The sequence below is a fragment of the Poecile atricapillus genome, chromosome Z (assembly GCF_030490865.1).
Source record: "Poecile atricapillus isolate bPoeAtr1 chromosome Z, bPoeAtr1.hap1, whole genome shotgun sequence".
NCBI classification, from domain to species: domain Eukaryota; kingdom Metazoa; phylum Chordata; class Aves; order Passeriformes; family Paridae; genus Poecile; species Poecile atricapillus.
In genome coordinates this window covers 106,477,412-106,500,937 of record NC_081289.1, presented here as the reverse complement: position 1 = coordinate 106,500,937, position 23,526 = coordinate 106,477,412, and the positions used below count along the sequence as shown (strand labels likewise).

At 35.9% G+C, this 23,526-nt stretch overlaps 2 protein-coding genes across 7 annotated transcripts in view; one reads left to right on the top strand and one right to left on the bottom strand.

The window, feature by feature from the left end:
• HABP4 (hyaluronan binding protein 4) overlaps positions 1-18,587 on the top strand; it is a 30,307-nt gene extending 11,720 nt beyond the window's left edge. The window contains exons 3-7 of one of the 2 annotated variants that reach the window (XM_058828291.1): positions 43-204; positions 2,193-2,276; positions 8,942-9,110; positions 10,668-10,847; positions 11,866-18,587. In XM_058828291.1, the coding sequence (XP_058684274.1) occupies positions 43-204; positions 2,193-2,276; positions 8,942-9,110; positions 10,668-10,847; positions 11,866-11,922 (652 nt within the window). In that variant the 3' untranslated portion in view covers positions 11,923-18,587. Of the gene's footprint in view, positions 1-42; positions 205-2,192; positions 2,277-8,941; positions 9,111-10,667; positions 10,851-11,865 lie in introns of both variants that reach the window. The other variant, XM_058828289.1, reaches the window with a different exon arrangement.
• CDC14B (cell division cycle 14B) overlaps positions 1-23,526 on the bottom strand; it is a 78,003-nt gene that overhangs the window by 13,672 nt on the left and 40,805 nt on the right. For 4 of the 5 annotated variants that reach the window (XM_058828287.1, XM_058828286.1, XM_058828282.1 and 1 more), the window contains one exon: positions 20,353-21,988. The exons of the other annotated variant lie outside the window; for it this stretch is intronic. In XM_058828287.1, coding sequence (XP_058684270.1) covers positions 21,952-21,988 — 37 coding nt within the window. In that variant the 3' untranslated portion in view covers positions 20,353-21,951. Of the gene's footprint in view, positions 1-20,352; positions 21,989-23,526 lie in introns of those variants that run through there. 5 annotated transcript variants of the gene reach the window in all.

Genomic DNA, 23,526 nt, shown 5'->3' with positions numbered 1-23,526 from the left:
TCTATAAAAAAAAAAAAATCTGACTAATTATCTTCTTTTTAGACTAGTGGACAGATTAGACTATGAAAGACCAATAAGAGGTCGTGGTGGAGGAAGAGGCAGAATGAGAGGTAGAGGAAGAGGTGGTGGATTAAATGGAAGTTCTGATGGGTTTGACCAAAGAAGAAAACGGGAACCTGTAAGACAAAGTGGGCATGATAAAATGTAAGTGTTCTGTGTGTTGTTTCTTACTTGGTAAACAAGTAAGTAATAATCAGCACTGCAGTACTGTCTTTTAGGTATTCTGTTCCCTTCTGTTATATCCAGGTTGGCTGTCAAAAAGTCAATGGTCATTAAAAAAAAAAAAGGAAAAGAAACCACTTTAACTCAGAATTGTTTTCCTCTCTAGAGGAGTGAAAGCAGATGACAAAAAGGGTGGAAGTGGAGCTCATAACTGCAGAACAATTAAAGATGATATGAGATATGTCATATACTTGTGCCCATCATAGATCATATTTTTCTGTGGCCTATGTTAGATCATAATTTTCAGCAGTTTCGTGTCCATTTTGAGCTTTAAAACCATGACTATCTATTATTGTTGTAATTATTGTAATTTTACAGTTTTTTTAACTTGGCTCCTTCATGATGGTGAGATTAAATTGAAGCAAAGGCATGATGATGTTTGTTCACTTAAGACTGCCAGAATATTTTGAGTGGAGCTGAGTTGTCTTTTAATGGAAATAGGCTATTACTTTTCTCAATAGTCAGGTAATTGGGACTCTGGTATTTAGTGGAATTGTTCCAAAATGCTGATTCTAAGATTCATACTCTGTTACTGGGCTTTAAATTCATTATCTTTTCTGGAGTTTTATTGATAATTTCTAAATTGCAAAACTGTAGTACTATTCAGTGGGTCTCTGAAGGTAATCTTGAGCTACCTGTACCACTAAAGTGCTAGAAAAAACAGTAGTAAAATATGATTGGTGGCCACTTTGAATTAAAAAAAAATCAAGAATTTTCCATTCAGTTCTCTATATCTCTTAGTGGTACCGGTTTCTGTTTAGATCTGTGAAATCTCACTGATTTTGTCGGCTTTTGTCTATATCTTGCACCTAGCAATACATTACTCTTCCCACTAGCTTTTCTTCTCATATACATCTAGAACTCTTTAATTGATGGCTGATGAAGTATGGAGAAAAGGCAATGCTTTGAATTCATAGCAAATATCTTTGGCCACATACATCTTCATTGACAAAATTGTTTTAAAAATAAAATTTTATTTTAAATAAAATAAAGTTTTAAAACTTAATGGATACAGACAATCATGGTAAAAGTTGGACAAATACAGCCTTGGTGTGTAATAGTTTTTGGGTCTTGATATTCCATATTCTTCTGAAAGGTTATACTAACTTCTTTCCCTTCTACAGAATTTCATATTATGAGTAGATTGGTTAGGTACTCTGGCTTTTCAAAGGATCAGCTAGGATACATTATTCTGAACTGATAGTACAAAACTAGCTAGCAGAAAACTGTCTTCTGTAGGATATCAGGGAAGGCTTCATAAACTTAACAAGGTATTTATTGTCCCTTACATATTTTCTCCCTAGTTAAGGTTTGGTGGTGTTTTGGTTGTTTTTTCAGTTCACTAGCATCAGAACTTTTATCAATGGTTTTTTGTGTGACAGAGAATTAAACAATTTAAAAAATTAAAGCTCTCTGAACTGTTCTAAAACATGTCTGTGCCCTAATTGTGTTAATCATGCATTGAAGCTGAAAGGTTTTAATTTTAAATGTGTGCCTGCTACTGCAATGAATGCTGTCATTTGACAGTGAATTAAAATCTGTATTAAAGAAAATAGAAACTTCAATACTTGAAGTAAAAAGGCAGCCCCAAATGTCAGTGTTATACTGACAACTGATACTAATCATGATTAGTATTCATGATTGAATTAATTCATCTTCATATGTGCTTCTTTTTTTTTTAAAGGAAATAGAAGCTGTCTTTTCCTAATATTGCTCATTTTGTTAGTTGCTCAGCTAGTCACTCAGTACATCTTTCTGATTACAATCAAAGTGGTTTCCCTTTTTTTCCTCCTTACCGAGGAATTCTGGTAAAAGAAGTAATGTATTTATTGTTTTTTTCCAGTGTGACTCATGACTGTTGTTTTGTTTTGTTGTGTGTTATGTTTTGGTTTGTTTCCTTACTGTTTTAGTGGGACGGAACAGACTGCATCTATGGAGGAGACAGTGGAAACTCCTGAACAGCCAGGGGCATCTGAAGGAGAGCATCTGAACAAGTACAGTTAGACAAATATTTTCTTTCTAGATGCAAAGGAAACAATTAACTCCTAGGGATGTATGTGTATTGAGGGGCACAATTGAGATGTGAACTGTGAAGTTTTGCTAGTGCACATATTTAAAAATAGAAAAGCTTTGTCTTTGTAAGTATGGAAAATGTGTCCCTAATTCTAATTAAAGCTTGATTTATACAGTTGGAGACAGCATTTAATTGCAAAGTGATGCTTAACTTACTAAAATAATTTAAGGAGGAGCTACATATTATATTTTACCTTTTTAACTTGTCTAATTTGTAGAAACTACCATGCCTTTTGATGTTCTCTGAGAACAGCTATTCAAGGTGCCCATGCAATTGTACAAACGTATTTAAAATATACTGAGCTATATACAAACTCTAAGTTTGTATTCAGCAATCACTAATATCATGAAGATATCATCTATTCATGAAATTCCATGGCAGAACTTGGAAAAACTTTCTGGAGATGCAGTGAGCCTTAGAAGGAGAAAAACTGAGAGAGAAATGTGCCTCTTGTCTTCTGTCTTTCATTCTAATCAGTGTCATAGTAAATAAATGAACACCGGCTTAAGAAAAATAACTGGACAGTCTTTTCTAAGTAAGAGGCTTAAAGAATAATTAAATAGCATGTGGTGCATATCTCCTAATGAATGAAAGATGGTCAGTGCAGTATGTTAACCTCTTCTGTTCCTGTGAAGCCTTTTCTACCTCATGCAGCAGCTCCAGACATTAGTGATATGGGTTTATTTCTTAATTATGAAGTTAACTAGACTACAAAAACTGTTTTATATGTTCAGGTTGTTTAACCCTGTAAGAATCAGTTGATACAGCTTTGATTCTTTAAATTTTAGAGTAGGTTTTAATATATAGCGAAAGGTGGAACATGGACACATGGGGAAGTCTGTCTTTGAATGACTTATGACTGAAAAAATGTTTCTAGGCTAACTTAAGTTGGATGGGCAGTGTAGATACACTGGCAAAAATGCACTGTATTAGCTAAATATGAAACCAGTTATTCAGCTTTTTAAAAATTTTGATTTTCTCAGTTGCTGGTACCTTTATTTGTTTCACACTTGTACTTGTTTCTACTTCAAGCTCTTTGTAGATTTGTCGCAGTATCATTTCATTGTTGAGCTTAAGGCATGAGAAGTGTATACAGTGGAGAAAAAGCCTCTGGTGGAATCTGGCTGTTATCTTTAACTCTTTCATCTTTCTTAGATATCAGTAGATATTCAGTCAGACTGGGTGCCTTTCTAGAGATTTTGCTCATGTTTGTATTTTTTATTTAAATGTTAATTTAGGCATAGTCCACTGAAATTCAAATGATTCAAAAAAGCGAGTAACCTACAAGTACATAATTCTGCACTGTGTGCTCCTTTCAGTGCAATAAATACTGTCCCAAGGCTTACAAATCTATGTACAAAACATGAGTTACAAAAATCTCCCTGCACTTACCTTTTGGGGCGTGTCAGCTTGGTTAATGTATGTATTTCAAAACAGGAGACATTGTGTAAATAGTGTCTAGGTCATTAGGGATGGTTGTAGAGCATACACCTTAACAAGATAGAATTGTTGTTATTTTAATTTTTACAGCAAAAGCTGGTAGGATTGTGTTCAGGCTTCAGGTTGTATTTAAAGGCCTTACATGCTTAGGTTGCTCCTGCTGTCCAGCTAACACAAATTAGGTTACCTTCTGCTTTTGCTACAGCCTCAATATTATAAAGGGCTGTGTGTTTGCTTGGACTGCTGCTAGGGTCTTTCTCATTTTGACACTAAAGTGACTGTGAGGAAACTGTTTATTTTCTAGTGCTTTATTGCAATTGTGTGCTTGCATTGAGAAGGAGATTGGGTTTGTTTCTTTTCTCATTCTCTTTCTTGTTGTGTTTCCATTTAAAATTACAAGTAAAAAAATGTACTTTTGAAAGCTGGGAATAACCTGTCAGCATGAAGATGGTGTGTAGCTTCCTGATGTGGCACTGGCTAATTTCTATGCAACTCTGGAAAAGAAGTTCTGTGGGCTTCTGTAAATTATGGCGTCCTGTCTTTAGGACACTGTTTTGCCATTCCTGAGCTTCTATTTGCAGAGTATTGTAGGATAAGCATTTCTTTAATACTTGTGTAATATAAAGTTGTTTATCCCATACCCTCAAATCTTCTTGAGTGTATCAACAATGTTTAATTATGTAATCCCAAGCTGCATGCTAATATAGGGGTGTTTTTTTTGCTGCAAAAGGAAAACCTAACCTTAACTTTATAAAATGCACAGGTAATGCAGAAATATAAACTTTCCTCACAGCTGCTTTCAGTTGAACTTTCTTCACTGTCCAAACAATGTAACACACTTGTGTTGACCAATTAAAATTGGATTTTTTGGTTTTATTCAGTATAACAAATGGGCTAATCAATTCCTTTTCCTAAAGGGATTTGCAGAGGTTGTATTTAATCTTGTGAGGTTTGTTTACATTTTTCTCACATGATAGTTTGCCTTTTTGGTGGGGCCATATATTATTTTGGTTACACAATAGGAAGCTTTATCAATTTATCTTCAAGATTTTTCAGCTATTTATCTCATTTGTTTATTTGTTTTGTTGTTGCTTATTGATTTTTTTGTTGTTGTTTAATGGTGACATAAAGTTGTTCATAGATCAGGCCAGAGCTTTCTAAGTATTTGATTCCATGTTTTTCTTCCAAAGTAAGTTTGTATAATTGTTGTTTGGTCTTACCTTGTTTAACTTTATATTTTTCTATAGCTGGTGATCATGCTCTTGTAAATTATGTTTAGTGGAAAAGCTTCATGTCATTGACTTCTTGATAAAAGCTGGCTAAACATTTGCTTTGTGCAGCTGAGCAATACAAAAACTGAGAGACCTGCTGTCATTATTTTTAATTATATGAAAATAATAGCTGAGCTAAATAGCATTCCTTTCAATCTGCCTTTCTTCTGTTAAAAAGAAAAGATATTTTGTTTACTCTCTGCACAGTAATCAAGGCATAGTTAACAGGTTATTGTCATCCACTGGAGACATTGAAGCCGGAGAAACCATTACTGAAGGCTCTTATTTAGTGATTGGGTAGGACTTCCATTTGTGAATTCAGTTTGTTCATGTCAAGAGATTCTGCTTAGTTGTCTGGCAGTGTTTTGTAAGCATGATTGCTGGTGTGCCAAGGAGCTTATTAATTTGATTACTGAAAATGCAAACCAAGCAGTTACTAAAAGTGCATAAGGTTAGAAGGTAGAAAGTAATGCCCAGAATGCACTTCCATGCTGGCTTGGTGCTCAAAATAACTTGCTGCAGTTGAGTTTCTGTCCAAAATGTGATATGCAGGTTTCTGTTGCTGTGCTTCACTCATAGGTGTTTCCCCTTGGGAGTCTTGACATCCTAAAACAAATTTGTACTGCTAATAACCTAGCAGTTAAAACCATCCTTTGGAATGAAAACCAAAACTGTACTTTGCAGTTGAAAAACTAAATATTTGCAGAGTAAATCCACAGCTGTTTCATTTGGAACTGGCAAGTGAGTGTTTTTGATGTATGTGTACTTTTCAAAGCAATAGCTATTTGCTTTTTGAGAGATCAAGTTGCTGTGTGGTCAAATGTCCTCATATTATTTTATGATCATAGCAATTTAGACCTGAAAGGGGTCTTTCAGGCCCAAGGCATGACCAGTTTTAATTGTTGCTTCTCATACCTGTCTAGTTGATTTTAATGCACTCTGCTAATGGAAAAACTGACATCTCCTGATGGTCTTTCTAATACTTAGAAAAATAGAAGCTGCTATGTTAGTTGTTTTTTTTTCTTGTGGATTTCTTGCCTTAATGTCATGGATATGCAAAACTTTTTTTAGCATTATGTATGTTTCTTTTGCACATTTTTAAAGGCTTCCCATGTACATAATGTGTTTTAGACTTGTGTCTTGCAGTACTATTGTGGATTTCTCACCTCTTCCCACTCAGAAGACATTATTCAGTTGAGATGTTGTTCCACCATACCAGCAATAACATCTGTTCCAAACAAAACTGTTGATCTGTTCCTTATGATACATAGTATGTTGTTGAAGAAGGAACAGATACATGACTGCAATGCTCCTGCACAGTCTGGGGAGTTCAGCTCCCTCTTTCAGAGCTTCTGCCTTACTAGTGGCTCTTTCTGTGTTTGGGTGGCTGATACTTTTGCCTGAGTGTACTGATTGCTAGTTGTTCTTGGGACTTTCTGGTGATTGTTGTTTTGGTTGCTTGTTGTGAAATCATCGGGTCACTTTAGCATCTTGTACCACTGAATGGTTAGCCATTCAGTGTTCTTGAATACTTGCACTATTGCCCTTCTTTTGTGCAGTCTTTGTGCCACAGAAAATGCAGTAAATATTATTTTACACTATTAAATGGCCACTCATAATTCTTGGTTTTCTTTTGCAAATTGAAATATTGATAGCTAGCTCTCAAGTAGTTTTTGCTATCAGTGCTGTATCTTTCTGCAGCTCTTGCCAAGGACTGAAACGTCATCTCTGGAATGTGGTGAAAAGTTCATGGGAGAGGAGGAAAAAAGACTTCCTTAACTTCAGATATGTAATTTACTGAGGTAGTGGCTTAGGAAAAAATTAAACCAGTATAATAGAGATACTTCTATTAGTTATGTTTCTCTTGAATTCCTCTGAGTGTTTACCACTAGTCTTGTTTTTCCAACACTTATTCCCAAAACTGAAGCTTCAGATAATTGACCAGTAGTTATCTGGCTTATTATTCTTGAGGACAACAAATTGAAGTGTTTTGGGCGCTATGTGTTCTTAGTGCTCTTACAGCTGCGACAGTATCTGTTGCTATTTTTCCAGAAGTAGCTGCTTCTTTCACCTGTATACTTTTTATGTAACTCAGTAAACTGTTTTTTTTACCTAACAGTCCTTCTAATACAGTTTCAGATCATAATGAGTGTGGATCTACAGACTGCTTATTAGTCTTTTAACCTTGAATTTCTGGTTGATAAAGCTGAAATTTTCAAAATAACAGGGCATAAACGCATGTCAGAGGGCAGGCATGTAGAACAGGACTTCTGCATTTGTTATTCTTCTGTGAAGTGAATTTATAACTGTTAATCCTAGAACTAAAATTAAGGGCTGCTTTAGTGTTCAGTTCTGCATCTCCCAGTCATATGCTGGGTGTTCAGAAAAATACTGTCTAATTTTGACTGGCAAGAAATATGAATGCTTTGCTGCAGAATCAGGTAAGAAGAGGGACCAGGCCTTTTCCTATATAGGCTAGTTCTATAATGTACAGAACAGTCCAAAAAAGTATGTATTCCAGTGGGTTGCTTGTATAACATTAAAAACAAAATACACATAGTCACTGGTTGTCATTTGACTCTCCATCTTTCCATGATAAAAAAATTCCAGCTTACACCTAATAAAGTGTATATTTACATTGGAGAAATTATAATTATTTGGTAGGACTGTGGAACTAAGTGAGAAAAAACAAATCCATCGTTCTTCCACTAGACAGGTTCTAATAAAGGGGCTTTCCAGAAAAGCCATTGCTAGGGAAATACTTCGTCAACTCCAACTGCTATTGTAACACATAGCAGTTTTTTGTGTAAGGAGAAATGGTTTCCCAAGCATCTTAAAGTAATCAGTGTGGGCTTTCCAGTAGTTCAAGGTATTTGACCTGTTTATGGAGCAGACGGTTTTAGTGATGTAGGAAGTTGTGCTCCCTGTATGTGATGCTGGTTAGTAGGAAATAGCTTTTTGTAGGTATTGTTAAATGTACACCTGTAGTGTTCTGAAAGCTGCTGTCCTGGGCAGGCCTGTTGTGATCAGCAGAAGAAAAGTGACAGAAGAGTACTCAAGCAGTGTTCAGTGGAAGAGAAGTTTTGTTTTTTTTGTTTATGTATCTTGTCTTTGTGTCTTACAGACATAAAACCTTCTATCTTTACAGTTCAAAAATATGCAAGGCAGCCTCTGACATATTCCATGTTTTTCGAGGATGTATCTTTATTGTACTTAGTGACAAATGAAAATTTGACTAGGATTAATCTGTTTTTGCTAAGTGATAAATACTGTCTGCTTGTCTTTTACTACATCTGACAAAAAAATTCAAGGAAGCATCTTGTTAAATTAACAAAGGAAATGTTAATAAGCACCTGGAAGATCCCATGGTGTGATCATCGTATGATGATCATTTTTGTTGACTGAAAGTTACACTGAATCTTTATCATATTGTCATTGTGCAGTACAAGGCAATGAAGGAGTGTTTTAAAACTGCTCTGTGTGTTTGGTTTTTTTTACTGTGGCTATATTGGCAAGGGGTAGATCCACTATTAAACCGTAGGGTTAAGAATATGCCAGATCAAAAGGCATGATTTTATCTGGAATCTAAGTGCTTGAATTCAGGATGAGACTGGATGAGCAGGAATACAAGAGGCTGCAGACAGCATTTGTTCGTAAGATTAATTTAAAAGAGTACATAAATATATACTCTAAGTTACATTAAAGTAAAACTATCATATGAAGTTTCTGTGGAGAGTATGTGAAATTGGAAATAACTTGGTGAAGAAACATTCTAAATATTTTGTTTAGTATTACTACTTTGGTGATAAGTGCTCTTGTTTATCCTGGAATGTTGCAAGCTAATGTTTTTTACTTTAAAACTGTAAACTTCTAGAGCTGCTGAAGGAGAGCCAATGGAAGAAGTGGTTCAAGAAATGACATTAGATGAATGGAAGAATCTTCAGCAACGGAATCGACCAAAACCTGAATTCAACATCCGGAAGCCAGAATCCACTGTTCCTTCCAAAGCAGTGGTTATTCACAAGTCAAAATATAGTGACGATGTAAGCACTGCCTCAGGCATTCTATAAACTCTCCTTTATGCCCAGAGTTAGGAAACTCACTCTTTTTTTCTATTAGTTTTAATATAATCTGAATAATCAAGAAAACAGTATCTAAGCTTTATCACTGCAATGACATGTGTCCCAAAACTGGCTTTAAATTGTGTGTTCAATTTGTCTCAGATGATCGCCTGTATTTTCCATGCAACCATGTAATATATCAAGTTGTTCTACCTTATGTCTCAGCTGCTGCCACTTGTGTAGGTCTCTGATAATGCTGCTAGAAAACTTGATTCATGAAGCCTGGTTTACTATACACTTCCTTAGTTTGAATCCTGTTTAGCTTCTTTGCCAGTATACACTTGCATGTATCTCATTGTGCACTTGGAAAAATTATTTCTTTTTTTTTTAGGGTGTGATTTTTGGGTCCTGCATCTTAGAACTAACCCTGGAGAGCTTGTGGTGCTGTAGCGTGCATTCCCTCCCCATTTCCTCTAAATTTTACTCCATGATATTATTTAGATTGAAATTTCAGGGAGAACTACTGGTTCTGTGGAGAGAGGTGAAGCTTCTTTCAAATTCTAGCTTACTTAGATTTCAGATTTTGGGAGTCACAGAAGCATGTGCATATAGTCTAGCACTTATTTTGATCGTTGAAGTCTACATGCATTTATGAATACACATATTTTCTCTAATTAGAATATTAACATCAAAACTTGCTCAATCACTTTAGATCATTGAGTCTACATTCTTTTTAGTGAGACTTTTTAGGTCAGAGTTGCCATTATCCCCTCTTTCTTTTAAACAGGTAATGGTAGGGATGGGGTGAGCACCTTTCACAAACTCCAAAGAGAGAATACAGATGTGTGAAGAATACACACAACTTCCTATTCCTTTTACCCAAAAAGTTTCTGTTCTGGTAGTATCAAGAGACCTTGTTAAAATGAACACAGAACAGGAGGTACAGGAACTGTGTATCATAGGCAAGTGAAATCCCTGAATGAGACACTGAATAAGCGACTCATCATTATAAGGGACGAGTTAACATATACTTTATTGCCCAGCATAACTTTAATAGGGACTGTAGTAATAATAGTCTGACATGCACTAGCTATTAGAAACACACAGTTAAAACCACAGTAATCTCATAGCTGCAGGCATGTAGATGAATACATTGATTAAGTAGCTCTGGTATGGCCTTTTATCCATTACTTGGAGATAACTGTAGGAATAAGTAGCTGAGGTCTGATGCTCTAGCTCCTTTGAAAACCTCCTAGATTTTCAAAGATATTTCTGACAAACCTCTTCAGTATTATGGAGTTGGTGCAGAAGCTTTTGTTGCCAGGAATCTCTGAGCCAACAAAGAACTACCCCAGGCATCTGAGAAGCTGCAATTACCTCATCTATGTTAAATTCCTGTACACGTTAAGGTCTGTCTTCTACTCCAAATACCATCTTGGTTTATCTGCTGCTAGTCTGTAATATAAGTGTGAATGTGTATTTGGGAGGGGAGAAGCTCATACATGGAAACTGTAGGCTTTAACCAGATCTTCTCTTTAGTTGCGAAAAGAAGACTTTGAAGATGATTCTCATGTCTTTCGAAAACCAGTGAATGATATAACTTCTCAGTTGGATATTAATTTTGGGAATCTTTCTCGCCCTGGCCGTGGATCAAGAGGAGCACGAGGTGGTCGTGGTCGTGGCAGAAGACCTGAAGAGACAGGACCTCGACCAGAAGTAGTGGTAATAGATTTTATGTTTGGTGTTGGTTTTTTTTGTTTGTTTTTGTTGGGTTTTTGTTTTGGTTTTCTGTTGTTGATGGTGTGTGTGTGTGTTCTGTCCTTCTCTGTGTAAAAGTTTGATTTGTGTAGTGACAGAGTTGTTTCTAATTCCTGTCTCATAGTATGTTATCCTGCATACTGAGTTCCTGGCCCATATTATGTTACTTGAAATTAAGTACTTTCAGGCTTGCAACTCTCAACACTTTTCAAAAGGTCTGATTACTAGATGGTCTAAAGATTACTAGAGGAAAGGATGCAGTGAGTTTTTATATAAGTTGAGAAGTAATTAAAGTAACTAAAGGCTTGTATCTCTTTGAAAAAAAATCTGTGTGATATAGTAATACTTTTATTACTGGCCGTGAGGTCAGTATATCTGTGATCCTACAAACTGATTCGTGTGTTCAATACAACCGTTGTAAAAATCTTCCACTTACCTTTTCCTTTGGGAAAAAAAAGCATTTGCACACTGGAAAAATGACATCTTTATTCTTCATACTAACAGAAGCTTTACTGTGACTAAAATGCTTTAAGACCAGGAAATTTCAGAATAATATGGAAGTGTTAATGCATTTGTTTCATCTGGAAGAAAAAGTTTCTTTATAGTAACAGATCAGAGCGATTAAAACTACAATTCAATATGTTCATTGGTTCTCGAATGTAAAAATATAGTAATGCTGCTTCTAAAAATATGCAGGATTTTTCTTGAGACTGCTTTACTTTTTTCTTCATTCACTGTTTCAGAACCTGTGATCCTCTGGTTCTCTCCAGGCAGCATTATAAAAACATTCACACTGAAAAGAAATTACAGTAGTCATAAGATCTGAGATAAAAGTTTGTGATAGAGATGGATACAATTTGAGTAGAAGTAGCATTTGAGTAGAAGAATGAACCCTTTTGAGGGTGAAATACATATACATAGCTGTCAGATACTTTTGAAATGCATTCATTTTTACAGACCTTCCGTGCTTCCTTTATAGGTACAGCTTGTGGCCCCAAATCCTGATGATCCTGAGGATTTTCCAGCTTTAGCTTGAAGACCCATTGTGAATGGTGGTATCTCAAAGTTGCTTTGTAACTATGAAGAGACCAGTTCTATGCTGGTGTGGATTAAGGAAGCCTGTTTCCTTCTGGAAAGTTTTTTGGTTGTTTGGTGTGGAATGATTGCAGCTGTCTGCTGATAGAGTTGGGTTCTGGAAACATGGGTGGACTGGGGTCCTGTCACAGGTTCCAATGTCTGCCTCTATTTGTGAAACTTATGGGAAGGCTTACAGTACTTCCCTACTAGTCTTCAAGTGAAGTTAAAGGGAAGAGTGTTTAAAAATGTATATATAGAGATTATATCAAGTTCTCCATGACACCATGGTGAAATGTAAACTGTACAACATGATCTAGAACTGGGACTCAGTTTCACTGTACATTTGAAAGCTGTTTCCTTTAGGTGAAGTGTATATTTCAGATAGTTGCAAGTTGCAGTTCTTCAGAGTCTGGTAAATAAAGAAAAGTGCACATTGCTTTGGGTTTGAGGTATTATTTTAAGAAGTTGGAGTGGCAGGTGGAAGCTTCTGCTATTTGGATGCTATTTGGGAAAAATAGTGTGGGGGGGAAAACCCCAAACCCTAAACAGCAATCTGTACGCACCAAAAAAAGTGAGCATCTCTCTAAATGGAAGTGATCTTTAAAATCAAAGCAGCACAGATGCTTTGAATTAACACCTAACATAAGTCCTACTTCAGTAACAAGATACAGTCTGCAATTACTTTGAAGATTAAATAAAATAAGCATTTTGATCTAAAGTTGGAACTGTATTATTAAGAAAGCTTTTAATTTTAGCAGGGCCAACTAAAATGTTTCATGCCTTATCAAGAAATTTGTGATGATGGGGATGAGGTGCAATGTTCTTTCATTGCAGCTTTAACATACTTGAGCCAGATTTTCTGTTTACTGTCCAAGGGGACACTGAGAGTCATTCTGGGGGATCTGAGAGAAACAAGAAAATGGTGCCAGAGGTGATGACAGAAAGAAATGACAGCACAAGCACACTGAACCTTTTGGAAGTAGCTGTCAGCCTCAAAGGAATCTTCAAATGCCTGCTCAACTTGAACACATTCTTTCAATTTACTGGGAAAGCAGATGACTATAAATCTTTCACTTTCCCAGTTCTGTGCCTCACTTCTAAGCAGTCTCTGAGATCAAATAGTGGATGACACTTAGAAGAAAAGAAAGTTTTTCTTTGGAGCAAACTTTAAGAGTACTCACATTCTTAAAAGACTTTTCTTACTAATAAGGCTTTACTCAAATAGGATGATTTGAAAGACTAGAAAGACTCTTTTCTAATTGACAGAGTAGCTCAGCCCAGAGGATTTTTTTTTACATTGTTACATTACTTACATGACAATTTTCTATAACATGAGATTTTGTATTCTGCCAGTTTATCGTAGTGGCACACAGAGATGCTCTGACTTGCAGTAGAGTAGGAAGAACATCCAAAAGCAAAGTGCTGGTGTTAGAGGAACCCGTGCTGCTGCTATTTTGGAGTAACTGAACTGGATGAAATAATGCACAACTACTTCACTTTGTAGTCACAAATAAGTTACTTGAAATCATTGCAGTTTAAGATTTACCTGATGCTGCCCATTTTACAGGTGTTGTTTATTTCTTCCAAAAATGGCAATTTAATCAATGTGGAATAGAAGTGATTTTGTCTGTGGGGTTCTTGGAATCTTTCACTTGTTCTTCCCTTCTTGTTCCCATTTTTCCACTGGACAAGGAAGAATGTGTCTGAATATGTATTTCTATTTTTACTTGCTGGGGTGAGTGTATGCATTGAGATGTGGAGAGCTTCTTTGCAGGGCTTCTTTCTATTTCTCATCATGTTTTGAATGTAGCCTTCTAGTCTATTAAGACCTCTTCTTGCTAAGGAAAGTGTTCATATACTTAAATGTAACCCTCCCTTTTTTCTACTAAAAATTTAAATCTTTGCTGTGCTGTGCTTCTGGGCTCAATCTGCTGTGATGCATTCAGTTTAGTTCTGACTGTTCTCTGGGAAGGCTGAGAGAATTGCTTTATTTTTCAATCTCCTTCCTGCTGTTGCAAAGTTACTGTTAATTCCTCTAAATTTGATCTGCCTTTCAAAACAGAACGACAAATAGATCCGTTGGGGAATGCTTTAAAGGACTTGTGAAAATCTATCTGTATAATCCACTTTTGATCAGCAGATTATTAAACTCTCGGTTAAAAGGAAAAAAGGCTGGTTACAAGACTGTTCAGTTAAAACTAGAACAAACTAACCAACCAAAACTAAAAAATACAACCCATCCAATCCAAAACTTCGTAAGAATTAGATTTTGTGTAATTGATTACTGCTTAAACAAGTTTCTTGGAACACCTATGTGTGACAACTTTGTTTTTCAGTCTGTCAGACTTGAATATGGCTTAAGAGTTTCTCTAGTTGATGGTATATCCAAGTATAGAAAAGAAATGATTAATTTTAAGTGATGACAGTGATGCAATTTCTTTGCCTAGCTGTGATAACAGAGCTGTAAATCTCTGTCATCTGTCATATTTCAGGTACCGAAATAGCTGTATCTGTTAAGTAGAGATTTGCTGCTGTCACTCCTGGCGTAGCTTTATTCCTTCATGTAAAGCAGTTGGCAGCAGGTGTAAATATATACACACACGCTAGTAGAACATGGCATGCATATTAAAAAGAGATTAAATTGTGTTGCAGATCTTAGTCATGTTATTCTTTAATGCACTACTACCAGTTACTTTTTGGATTAATGTAGTGAATGGCCTAGGAAAAAACTGCTACATTTCAGGTTGAAATTTTAGATTCATGCAAGTCACAGTAAGTTTGCAAAGAAAGGAATTCACCTCTCTCCACGACTGTCATTTATGTACGATAGTCTTGACACTATGTAGTTCAGTTGAATCATATGCAGTACTATGGTTTAGGATTGGCAAGCATATATTAATATGAAAGTGCCTTTAGAAGTTAGTGGAGAGAAATGTCTGTGCTTAAGATGAGAATACCAAAGAATGATTAAAGACTCAGAAGTAAAAATCCCTGAGTTGATAAGTAGGAAAATTGGGCATTTGAGCCTATAGGAAATGAGCTTTCAGCTGGTTACTGAATTTTTTGGTATAGAAACAGGCCTTGTGTGCTTTGGGCCCAAACACAAAATTTATACCTCTAGTACGCTTATGCCATTAAGATTGTTCTTAATCCTGTATTACATAATTTTCACATAATTTTTTCTTTTTTTTCCCAGAACTGTCACAGGCACATACACACACATTCATATAAAAAACTGAATATATGTGTGTATACACACACACACACACACATATATATATATATATATATATATATATGCATGCAATGTTGGAAGTAATGCTATGCTGACTCATTATCAGTGGATCAATAATTGAATGTGAAACATGATTATCTTTGCATAAAAAATACACTTCAATCAATGAATAATGGGCATGAAATCAAAGCTTGTTCTCTCTGAGTAGTATATGCTGAGCAAGTACTGAACAGTTTGTGCTTGAAGGGGGGCAGCCTTTAGTCTTTGGAAGAAGTAACAACTGTTACACTTTGGCTGTGTTACTTAGAATTTAACTTGAAATACTTTTTTTTCCCTGTGTTTTAATTCTCTCAAAACAAATGCCTTTTAAAATTTGTAATACAAGTGTTGCAGATAGCTGTGTCTTTAGTGCAGCCCTAGATACTGCATCACATTTAATGATAATGTTATGTTGGAGATGTTCCAGCCTTAAATAAATTGAGTGAAGTTTCTGATCTCCCTATTTAGATAACTAGTTACTAGTAAAACTAGTGTGACTTCATAATCTGTGTTCTGTTGTCTCTATGATGTTTTACAGCTAGTTAGCAGGTCTCAATAAGCTGTTGCTTGCTTTTAGCAATAGCAGTTCCTCTGTCGAGATTTGTACAGTATGTTTGAATGAAAGATACTGAATTTTGTGTACTGTAGTTGAATCAGCAGGATAGCTCTGCCAAAACATAAAAATAACAGCAAGATACATTTTTTTTTTCTCATGCCAGCAGAGAATAATAAGCTGACATACTCTGATCCAGGAATTCAGTATTTGTTACTTGTTTGGTTATATTTCTGTTGCTTATGTATTGAGTGCTTCTTTTCAGAGTTTTTGCTGGCTCTAGCAAAGACTTGGAACCTTAGAAGCTATTGTGGGAAAAGTAAAACCTAGTAACCTTTTTAATGAAACTGCCACCAGAGTGAAAGAAGACCAGAGGCTGGAAAGGTCCGATCAGTGGGAGGAAGAGATAGAACTCAAAAAAAAATCCTTTAACAGCAGTTCACTTTACAATAGGTATGATGCTGGTGTAAAGCGATGGACAAAAAGCACCTAGAAACATGAAAGCAGGACAAATACGTGTTGTAAGTACTGCCTAGAGATTCAGTTAAGTGAGCATGCCATTTTGGGAAGAATGGTGAAAGATCAATAATAGCAGAACATGACCTCAGGAAGAAATGCAAGGAGGTCTAGAGAAAAGCTGTGTTTGAAGGAGGGATAATGAGGAGGCTGAGCCGTTCCACTGGGTAGAAAACAATGGAATTATTCTGCCATCTTAAAAGATTGGCATCAAAGCACTGACAGAGGCAAAAGCAAGCTCACAAGGGTAAGAAGAGATGTTTCACTATTTGCCCTCCTGCTGTTGGCATCGCTCTCTGGATTTTCTTGCATTTGTAATAGCTGATGCCAAGGGTCTGTTTCCATTGTGCTGTCAGGGTACAAGGACTTTAGGGTTTGCCACTTTATCCTGTTAGTGCTGTAATTGAGCTGCAGCAACTGGCATGGCTGGAAAAACTGGGAGTTGGAGGTGCTAGTGACACAGAAGAGCTTTTCATTGCTGCTATGCCCATATGCAGCAGGGTTACCACATGCTGAGTTGAGGGATCAAAAACACCAGTGGCTGCTTGGCCTGTCCGGACTCTTTCAGCCTTGAGAACTAGGACCGATTTTGACAGGTAGGACACGGACCAGGAATGGAGCTGTTTTAAGGACAGACTTTCTAGCTGCCTTCTCCCACCCCTTTTGTGATGGTCCAGCACTTGACAAGGCTCTTGGAAATGTCCCATGGATGGAGGGTGTCATATTTAGTACCAGATTTACTTATTTGAAGACAGTTCATGTCATGTGGCATTTCTGGTTTAGAACGACATTAAGTGTACTGAAAACACAAAAACATAGTATTATTCTTAATGTAGCAATTGCAGTACACAGATCAATCACAATACAACTCCCTTTACTGGTCCCTATGAAAGACATCCTTGTTGTCACCATGTCAGGTGTCCCCAGGTGTCAAGAAGGAATGGGAGGGTTGATCAGTTGAAGCCCATTGCTCCCTTTGACATTCTTATGGCAGTTGTCTGGCTTTTATATATTCATACATAATCCTTCTCCCCATAGTGGCCTGGTCTTTATTCTTCCTAAGGAAGTACTGGTTGATCCACTCAAACTTTGACAGCCATTTGTCCACTGAAATAAAGTCATCTTTGCAACTGCTTTGGTCCATCACTCCCTGAGCTTCCAAAGCACATCACCCTTGTCTGTATTCTCTTTGCTTTATTCCATATTTAGGACTTATTAGTCACATCCATATGAAACTAACCCCAAAACCAGAAGTACAGGTAAAAAACTCTCTTCATCAACAAACCCTTGGTAAGGTAGGTTTAAAGCATAGGTTCTCTATAAAACCAGATTCAGATTTCATGTATAACAGTGCATCCTTTTTGCTATAGCACGTTTTTGTCTACTCTTACATAAGCAATGTAGAAACTGGATTGCAAAGGAGGCTAAATACACTGAAACTGAAGTTACTCAGAACTACTGTGAACAGATTATTCTTGCAGAACATTAACTTCTCAGTGGAATTGTCTCGGGCCCCTGTTCAATTTTTCTCTGTGGGATTCTTTTAGTCCTCTGCACTTCCCTGCCCAGTGCCAGTGCTCCTAAAACTGCTAATGATGTGATAGGTGTTAACTGTGTTTTCCTGTGGGCATCACATGCATAAATTAGTGTTCTCCCAGTCAGAACCCATTGTTCACTCTTCATGAGGCAGCTTGTTTGTCAGGAAAAGGTGCTTAAACATTCATGTAAATTTGGAAAGGTCACCTTATGACAGAAGAACAGATTTTCCAAATATCAAACTCCATGTTTGAGGCAAGCAGAAGTTTACTTGCTTGTCAAACCGGCTCTGCTTTGTGTATGCGAATTCTGTGTTTTCTAATATAGGTAAGGTAAGGGCAATAAGTTTTTCAACTGGTCACTATTTTTTGCTTTTTGGTATTTTTTAAAAGACTAAGCTAGGGCCCTCACCAGTGCTTGTGCAAAAATCAGTGTTCCTAATGATTTCATTATTTTGGGAGGTCTTCACTGTCATGGTAAGTAACAAAGCATATAGTATTTAAGATACTGCCTGTTTCTAAAAATTAATACTATATAATCATAGAGGAAGGAGAAATAATAACTAAAACCACGCTGCTGTGTCTTACTGTGCTTTTTTCACTGTGTAACAGTATCCCTACAATTCAAATACACGTACTGTTTTCCAGTGTGAGTTTCTGGAAATGTAGAGCCAGAAAGTCTCTATTTTTTAAATTTTAAAAATATGTGTTCTAAGAATCTGTTTTAATTAAAAGGTTTTCAGGCAGCTGAGTGTGTTGTGTTTTTTTCAGTGCACATAAGCGTCAGTCTGGTACAGATGGCTTTGTGATCATACTGGAAATAAAACAGAAAAAACCTTTCTGATTATTTTTAATTTTACACAATTCATGTTTACACTTCTCACTATTCAGTATCTTCTATAAAATGCAGTCTGCAGTATTTTCAAACGACACAGAAATGCATATTGAACTAATTAATATTACAAGATAATATGAAGCTTTATCTTAAAAATACCTTCAGCAAAATAAACTTTCGTTCTGTCAATCCTAGTTAAAAAAATATGATTAGAAATATACAGTTTAAAAATAATCAGGATGAACAGTACTGATTAGTCAAAAACTTTTAGACCTTGATAGCCTGTGTTTACCCATGTTTATATATGACATATAACAGTCTGCAAACAATTAATATAAAAACCACAGTGCAACAAACTGGTGAACATCACGTGTATGTTTTGTATTTTTTTTTCTATCATCTCTTACTGTTTTAAATCAGCAGTGCTTCCTCTTCTGTCATACTGAGGCAAAAAGACAGGGTCTAGGTTAACATCTGAGTGTTTTTGATGCTGCAATACAAAGTAGAAATTTCACCCAAGATATTACAGCTTTTGAGCATGTAGTATCTTTTGAGTTAATAGATTGAGGGAGAATCCATCTGTCACATTTTAAAGAGAATGTCTAAGCAGAATCTCCTAACAGATGACAGTAGAAACAACTTCTCTGTTGTACAAAGGTGATGCAGCTACCACAACATGTTCAATTTTGGCATGTAATACTTCACAATTTAGAAAAAATCTAGAAACCAAAGACTTCCTCATCCAAGTCCACTCTTCATTCTTTTACCTAAGACACCTCTGGTATGGTATATTAAAAATGTTAGACAAAGTAATGAAAATTTGTAACTAAACAGTACAACTGGCATGGCACAATGAGGTAATGAGTTGATTTTCCATATAAGGCTGTTTGGAAAGTTGAAATGTAATATCCCTTTGACATTTACGTGTTTTTCACCAAGGTACTGTGTCGTGGGTGGGGTATCCTGAAACACACGGATGCCAAACATGCAGTTTTGGTTTAGCTTGAGTTGCTCTTGTTTGTGCACTAACATTATGCAAATTTACTTCTGATAAACCTAGAAGTGCTAATGACTCTGCTAGTTACTTTAAATGAGGCAAATTCTGATTTGGAATTTGGAAGGGGTGAGATGGAGACAAATTATTTTTAGCTTAAAAAAAGGATGCTAAAATAAGCAGCTCAGCTGGGAGAAGGGCAAAGCCAAACACAGGAAATACTACTGAATCTTTATTCTGATTCTCACTTCACAATTTGCATCCTTTTTGCCTTCCAAGACAAGAATTTTGTTCAAAAATGAACACAGATTCATTTTTGCACAACAGACCTACTATTGTGGTTGACTGTATGTAAGCTTTTGCACAATTGCCTTATTAAAAAACCCACCCAACCAAAAAAACCAACCTGAACCACACAACCCCCACTAAAAAACCCTGACCAAACAAACCAAACCCCAAAATCTCTAAACTGCAACAATCCCCAAAAAACCAAATAAAAACAAACAAAAAAAAACAATCCCCAAAAAACCCCAAAACAAACCAACCAATCCCAATCAAACCCTAAGGAATTTTAATTGCCTTATCAGGATGATCAGTCCCTTTCTTTTAGAAGCTTTTTATCTAGAAGAAAAGGGGGTGAAAAGGGAAGTTTAAGAAGAAAACAAAAAAGATATTTTCAGTCTGAGCCTTCAATGATCCTTTATTTTGCATTAAACCTTTTCTTTTTAATTTGTATTCATATTTGCAGATTTTTGTCTAGCTAAGCACATGGATGTTACCTGTAAGCTTGCTTACATTTCACATCCTGTTTCCTCTACAATTCATGATTCAAATGTTTTAAAACCACTGTGTGATGTTCATACTGGCACTCAAAAGTCATCAGCCTAACAGAAAGCTTAGTTTCTATTTAAAAGGATGTGGATTAAAACTAGTCACTGCACATCTAAATTCATTGAAATAAATTTCCCTCTATCACAGAGATAATCTGCAACTTTAAAAACTTCAGTTATTCCAATACTAACATTTCAGATTTCTCCATTTCTTCCAATTTCTATTGTAAGATTCATTAAATCAACAGAAAACCGATTTATATTTAAGGCTATGTGGTAACAGCCCTCATCTGAGGGATATGCAGCTATAACCATCAGCTGGTGGACAAGGGTACATCAGTTTTGAAATGTCATCATGTGAAAAGTAGTAGAAAAAAACAAAACACTGTAGTCCTGTAGGGAATGAAAATTTCAGTCTCAAGCAGATTCCTCTAAAAATTACACTGTTTTTTAACAGAGGTAAATTGTAGTTCTTAAAGCATTAGCTCTCAAAATTTTTACCTGCCCCTGAATTCCACTACCTCAGTTGTATGGCACCCTTATTTTCCCTTTTTTTGTGCGCTGCATTCTTTAAGTGTCACAAAGTAAAAAACCAGCACTGTCCAGGTTATCAGGCGTACCAATGAAATCTGGGGGGAATTCTTACCTTTCATATATAGTGATTTAAAGTTTCACCTAAAGGACTTGACAGGAAAAGAAACAGCAATGACATTTCAATATGGCAGCACTGCTTTAAATGGCAGTGTTTCCCCCCTCTTTAAAATCATACCAGATTTAAAGCAGTTATAACTATTTCAAAGAGCAATTGGTTGTGAACAACTAAAAAGCTGTCACTATTACAAACAAGTTAATCACTCACAATTATTTTTTCCTAAATAAACCACACAACCTTTGACAATAAAGCACTCTTTGGTGGACAATAGTTACATTGTGTACTCAATACTGCAGCTTCATAAAAAACTTCATACAAAGTAAGAAAGAACAGCCAATCAACACAGGAGAGTACCAATACTGTTAGAAAAAAAAGCTTTTGTGGTTGATTCTCAGACTCAAGTGAAGACTTAAGCCCAGTCTGAATGCAGAACACAGATTTATATACTTAAAAGCTCCCACCATCTGGTGGTCAGCAGCTAAGTGATTGCCATCACAATTCATACACATGCATCATACATACTGGCAAGCCCTCTTTATAATAGAGAACTTAAAATATTTACACCTGAGTCTGAATGTATGTAGATTTTGTTGGTTTTGAGAAAGTGTTAGGACGGTAGAAAAAGATCTACCAAACATGTTGCCAGTTCATTTTATTCTACAGGCAAGAAAGAGGTTGTTCTATTTAATTTTTTGCTGAAAAATACAGCCAAAGTGATCTTCCTTGAATTGCATCAAGTCCCTTCTATATCCCCTTCACTCCTGAATATCCTCTTCAAGACTGGTGGCTTATTCAAAATTCAACGCAATACTGTTCTAGTCTTTGTGACGGATTGGCTGTTGAAATAAAACATATTTGAGGGAAAAAGTTAAAGATTACTCAGTATGTATTTCAAGCAAGCATTTCTGGCAAGGTAAAATGAGCAAATAGTACTTCAAAGAAAGAAACAAAAAGTAAAATCACTGCATTTAATAACACAGTAATACTGATTGTCAAGATTGCATAGACTAGTCTGATCACAGACAATATGAAGAAAATTTTGTTCCATATAGAACTGCAAAAGGGGATTCAAAATACCATAATTTCATTAAGTGCATTTGTGTAAATGCATTCCTTTTCTTCTTCTCCCTCTGAGGTATCAGACCATAGGAAAAGTAGGAAGAATAGAACAGAAACACTGATATTTTTTTAAAGCTAGGTTTAGGTTATATATAGAAAAGTTCTGAAATGATGCAGGTAGTTTTTAGTATTTGAACAAGAAGGCTGCTTTGTAATATCTGGCAAAGAAAAGGCATATGAGATTTTTAAAGTTAATTTTTAAAGTACCTCTTTGTTAGCTTTTGTGATATTCCTCTATACTCCCCATTACAATTTTTGTAATAATTTTACTTGCATTCCCTTAAGCACCTCTACCCATCAAAATGCCTTTACCACTCAAAATTTAATTTCTAAAATCTAAGCTACTTACTATAAATTTAATTTTAATTCTGTTCTATGTGGTAACATGGAGAAGACCATTTAACTTGTGTCTTATGACTCAGCTGGTTTGGATGTGAAGTATTCACCTTGTTAAAATACAGACAAGAACTTCTTGGTAACTGGCAAATTTACAAGGAAGATGTCTTAACTGGAGAAATAAGGGCATCCACAGAGAAATTGTGTGTTACAGGCTAGCAATGTCATTTCCTGCAGTTCAAAAACAGTATTATTTCAATCACAAGTTATACGTTATGTTCATCAGTACTTTCTTTTGTAGAAGGCAGTTGATGTCTAAAGATGTTCCACAAAGGAAATGCAGTGAGTGTTATAGATGGAATTGAAATTCCCTGCGCTTTCTTTAAAAAGCCAGAATAGTGTTTTAGCTGTAAATAGCTGTTTTGGCCGAAAAATCATTCTGGAAACAATCCATGGTAATGTCTCTAACAGTGTGAAGATGAAATGGCAAATGAATTCCCTAGCTCTGCAGATTATAGTGCATTAGGATGGGTCACAAGTGTGTTTCACATACAGAAAGAATTGACTAAAGTGACATAAAGCAGAAAATGAGATTGATGTAAAAATGGTGCAAGATTTTTCCACTGGAATGTATCAGAAAGAAAATGAAACAATAAGGATACACAGTAATGTCAGAAGTTCAGTGAAGTAAATGAGGTCTTGACGAAGACAGATGTTGGTTAGGGCAGGATGTCAATACTGTAGAAATAATTATTCTTCACCCTGCAATCCACTTGATCTGGATTAAGTTCAATGAATCTGAGCACTATGAGGTAATGCAAACTGCTCATACTTCAAGAAATGAAAAAGCATGCTTAAAAGTGCTATAGGAAAAATAAAAGGACACCTACAAGACTAACAACAAAGTACTGCATTCTAG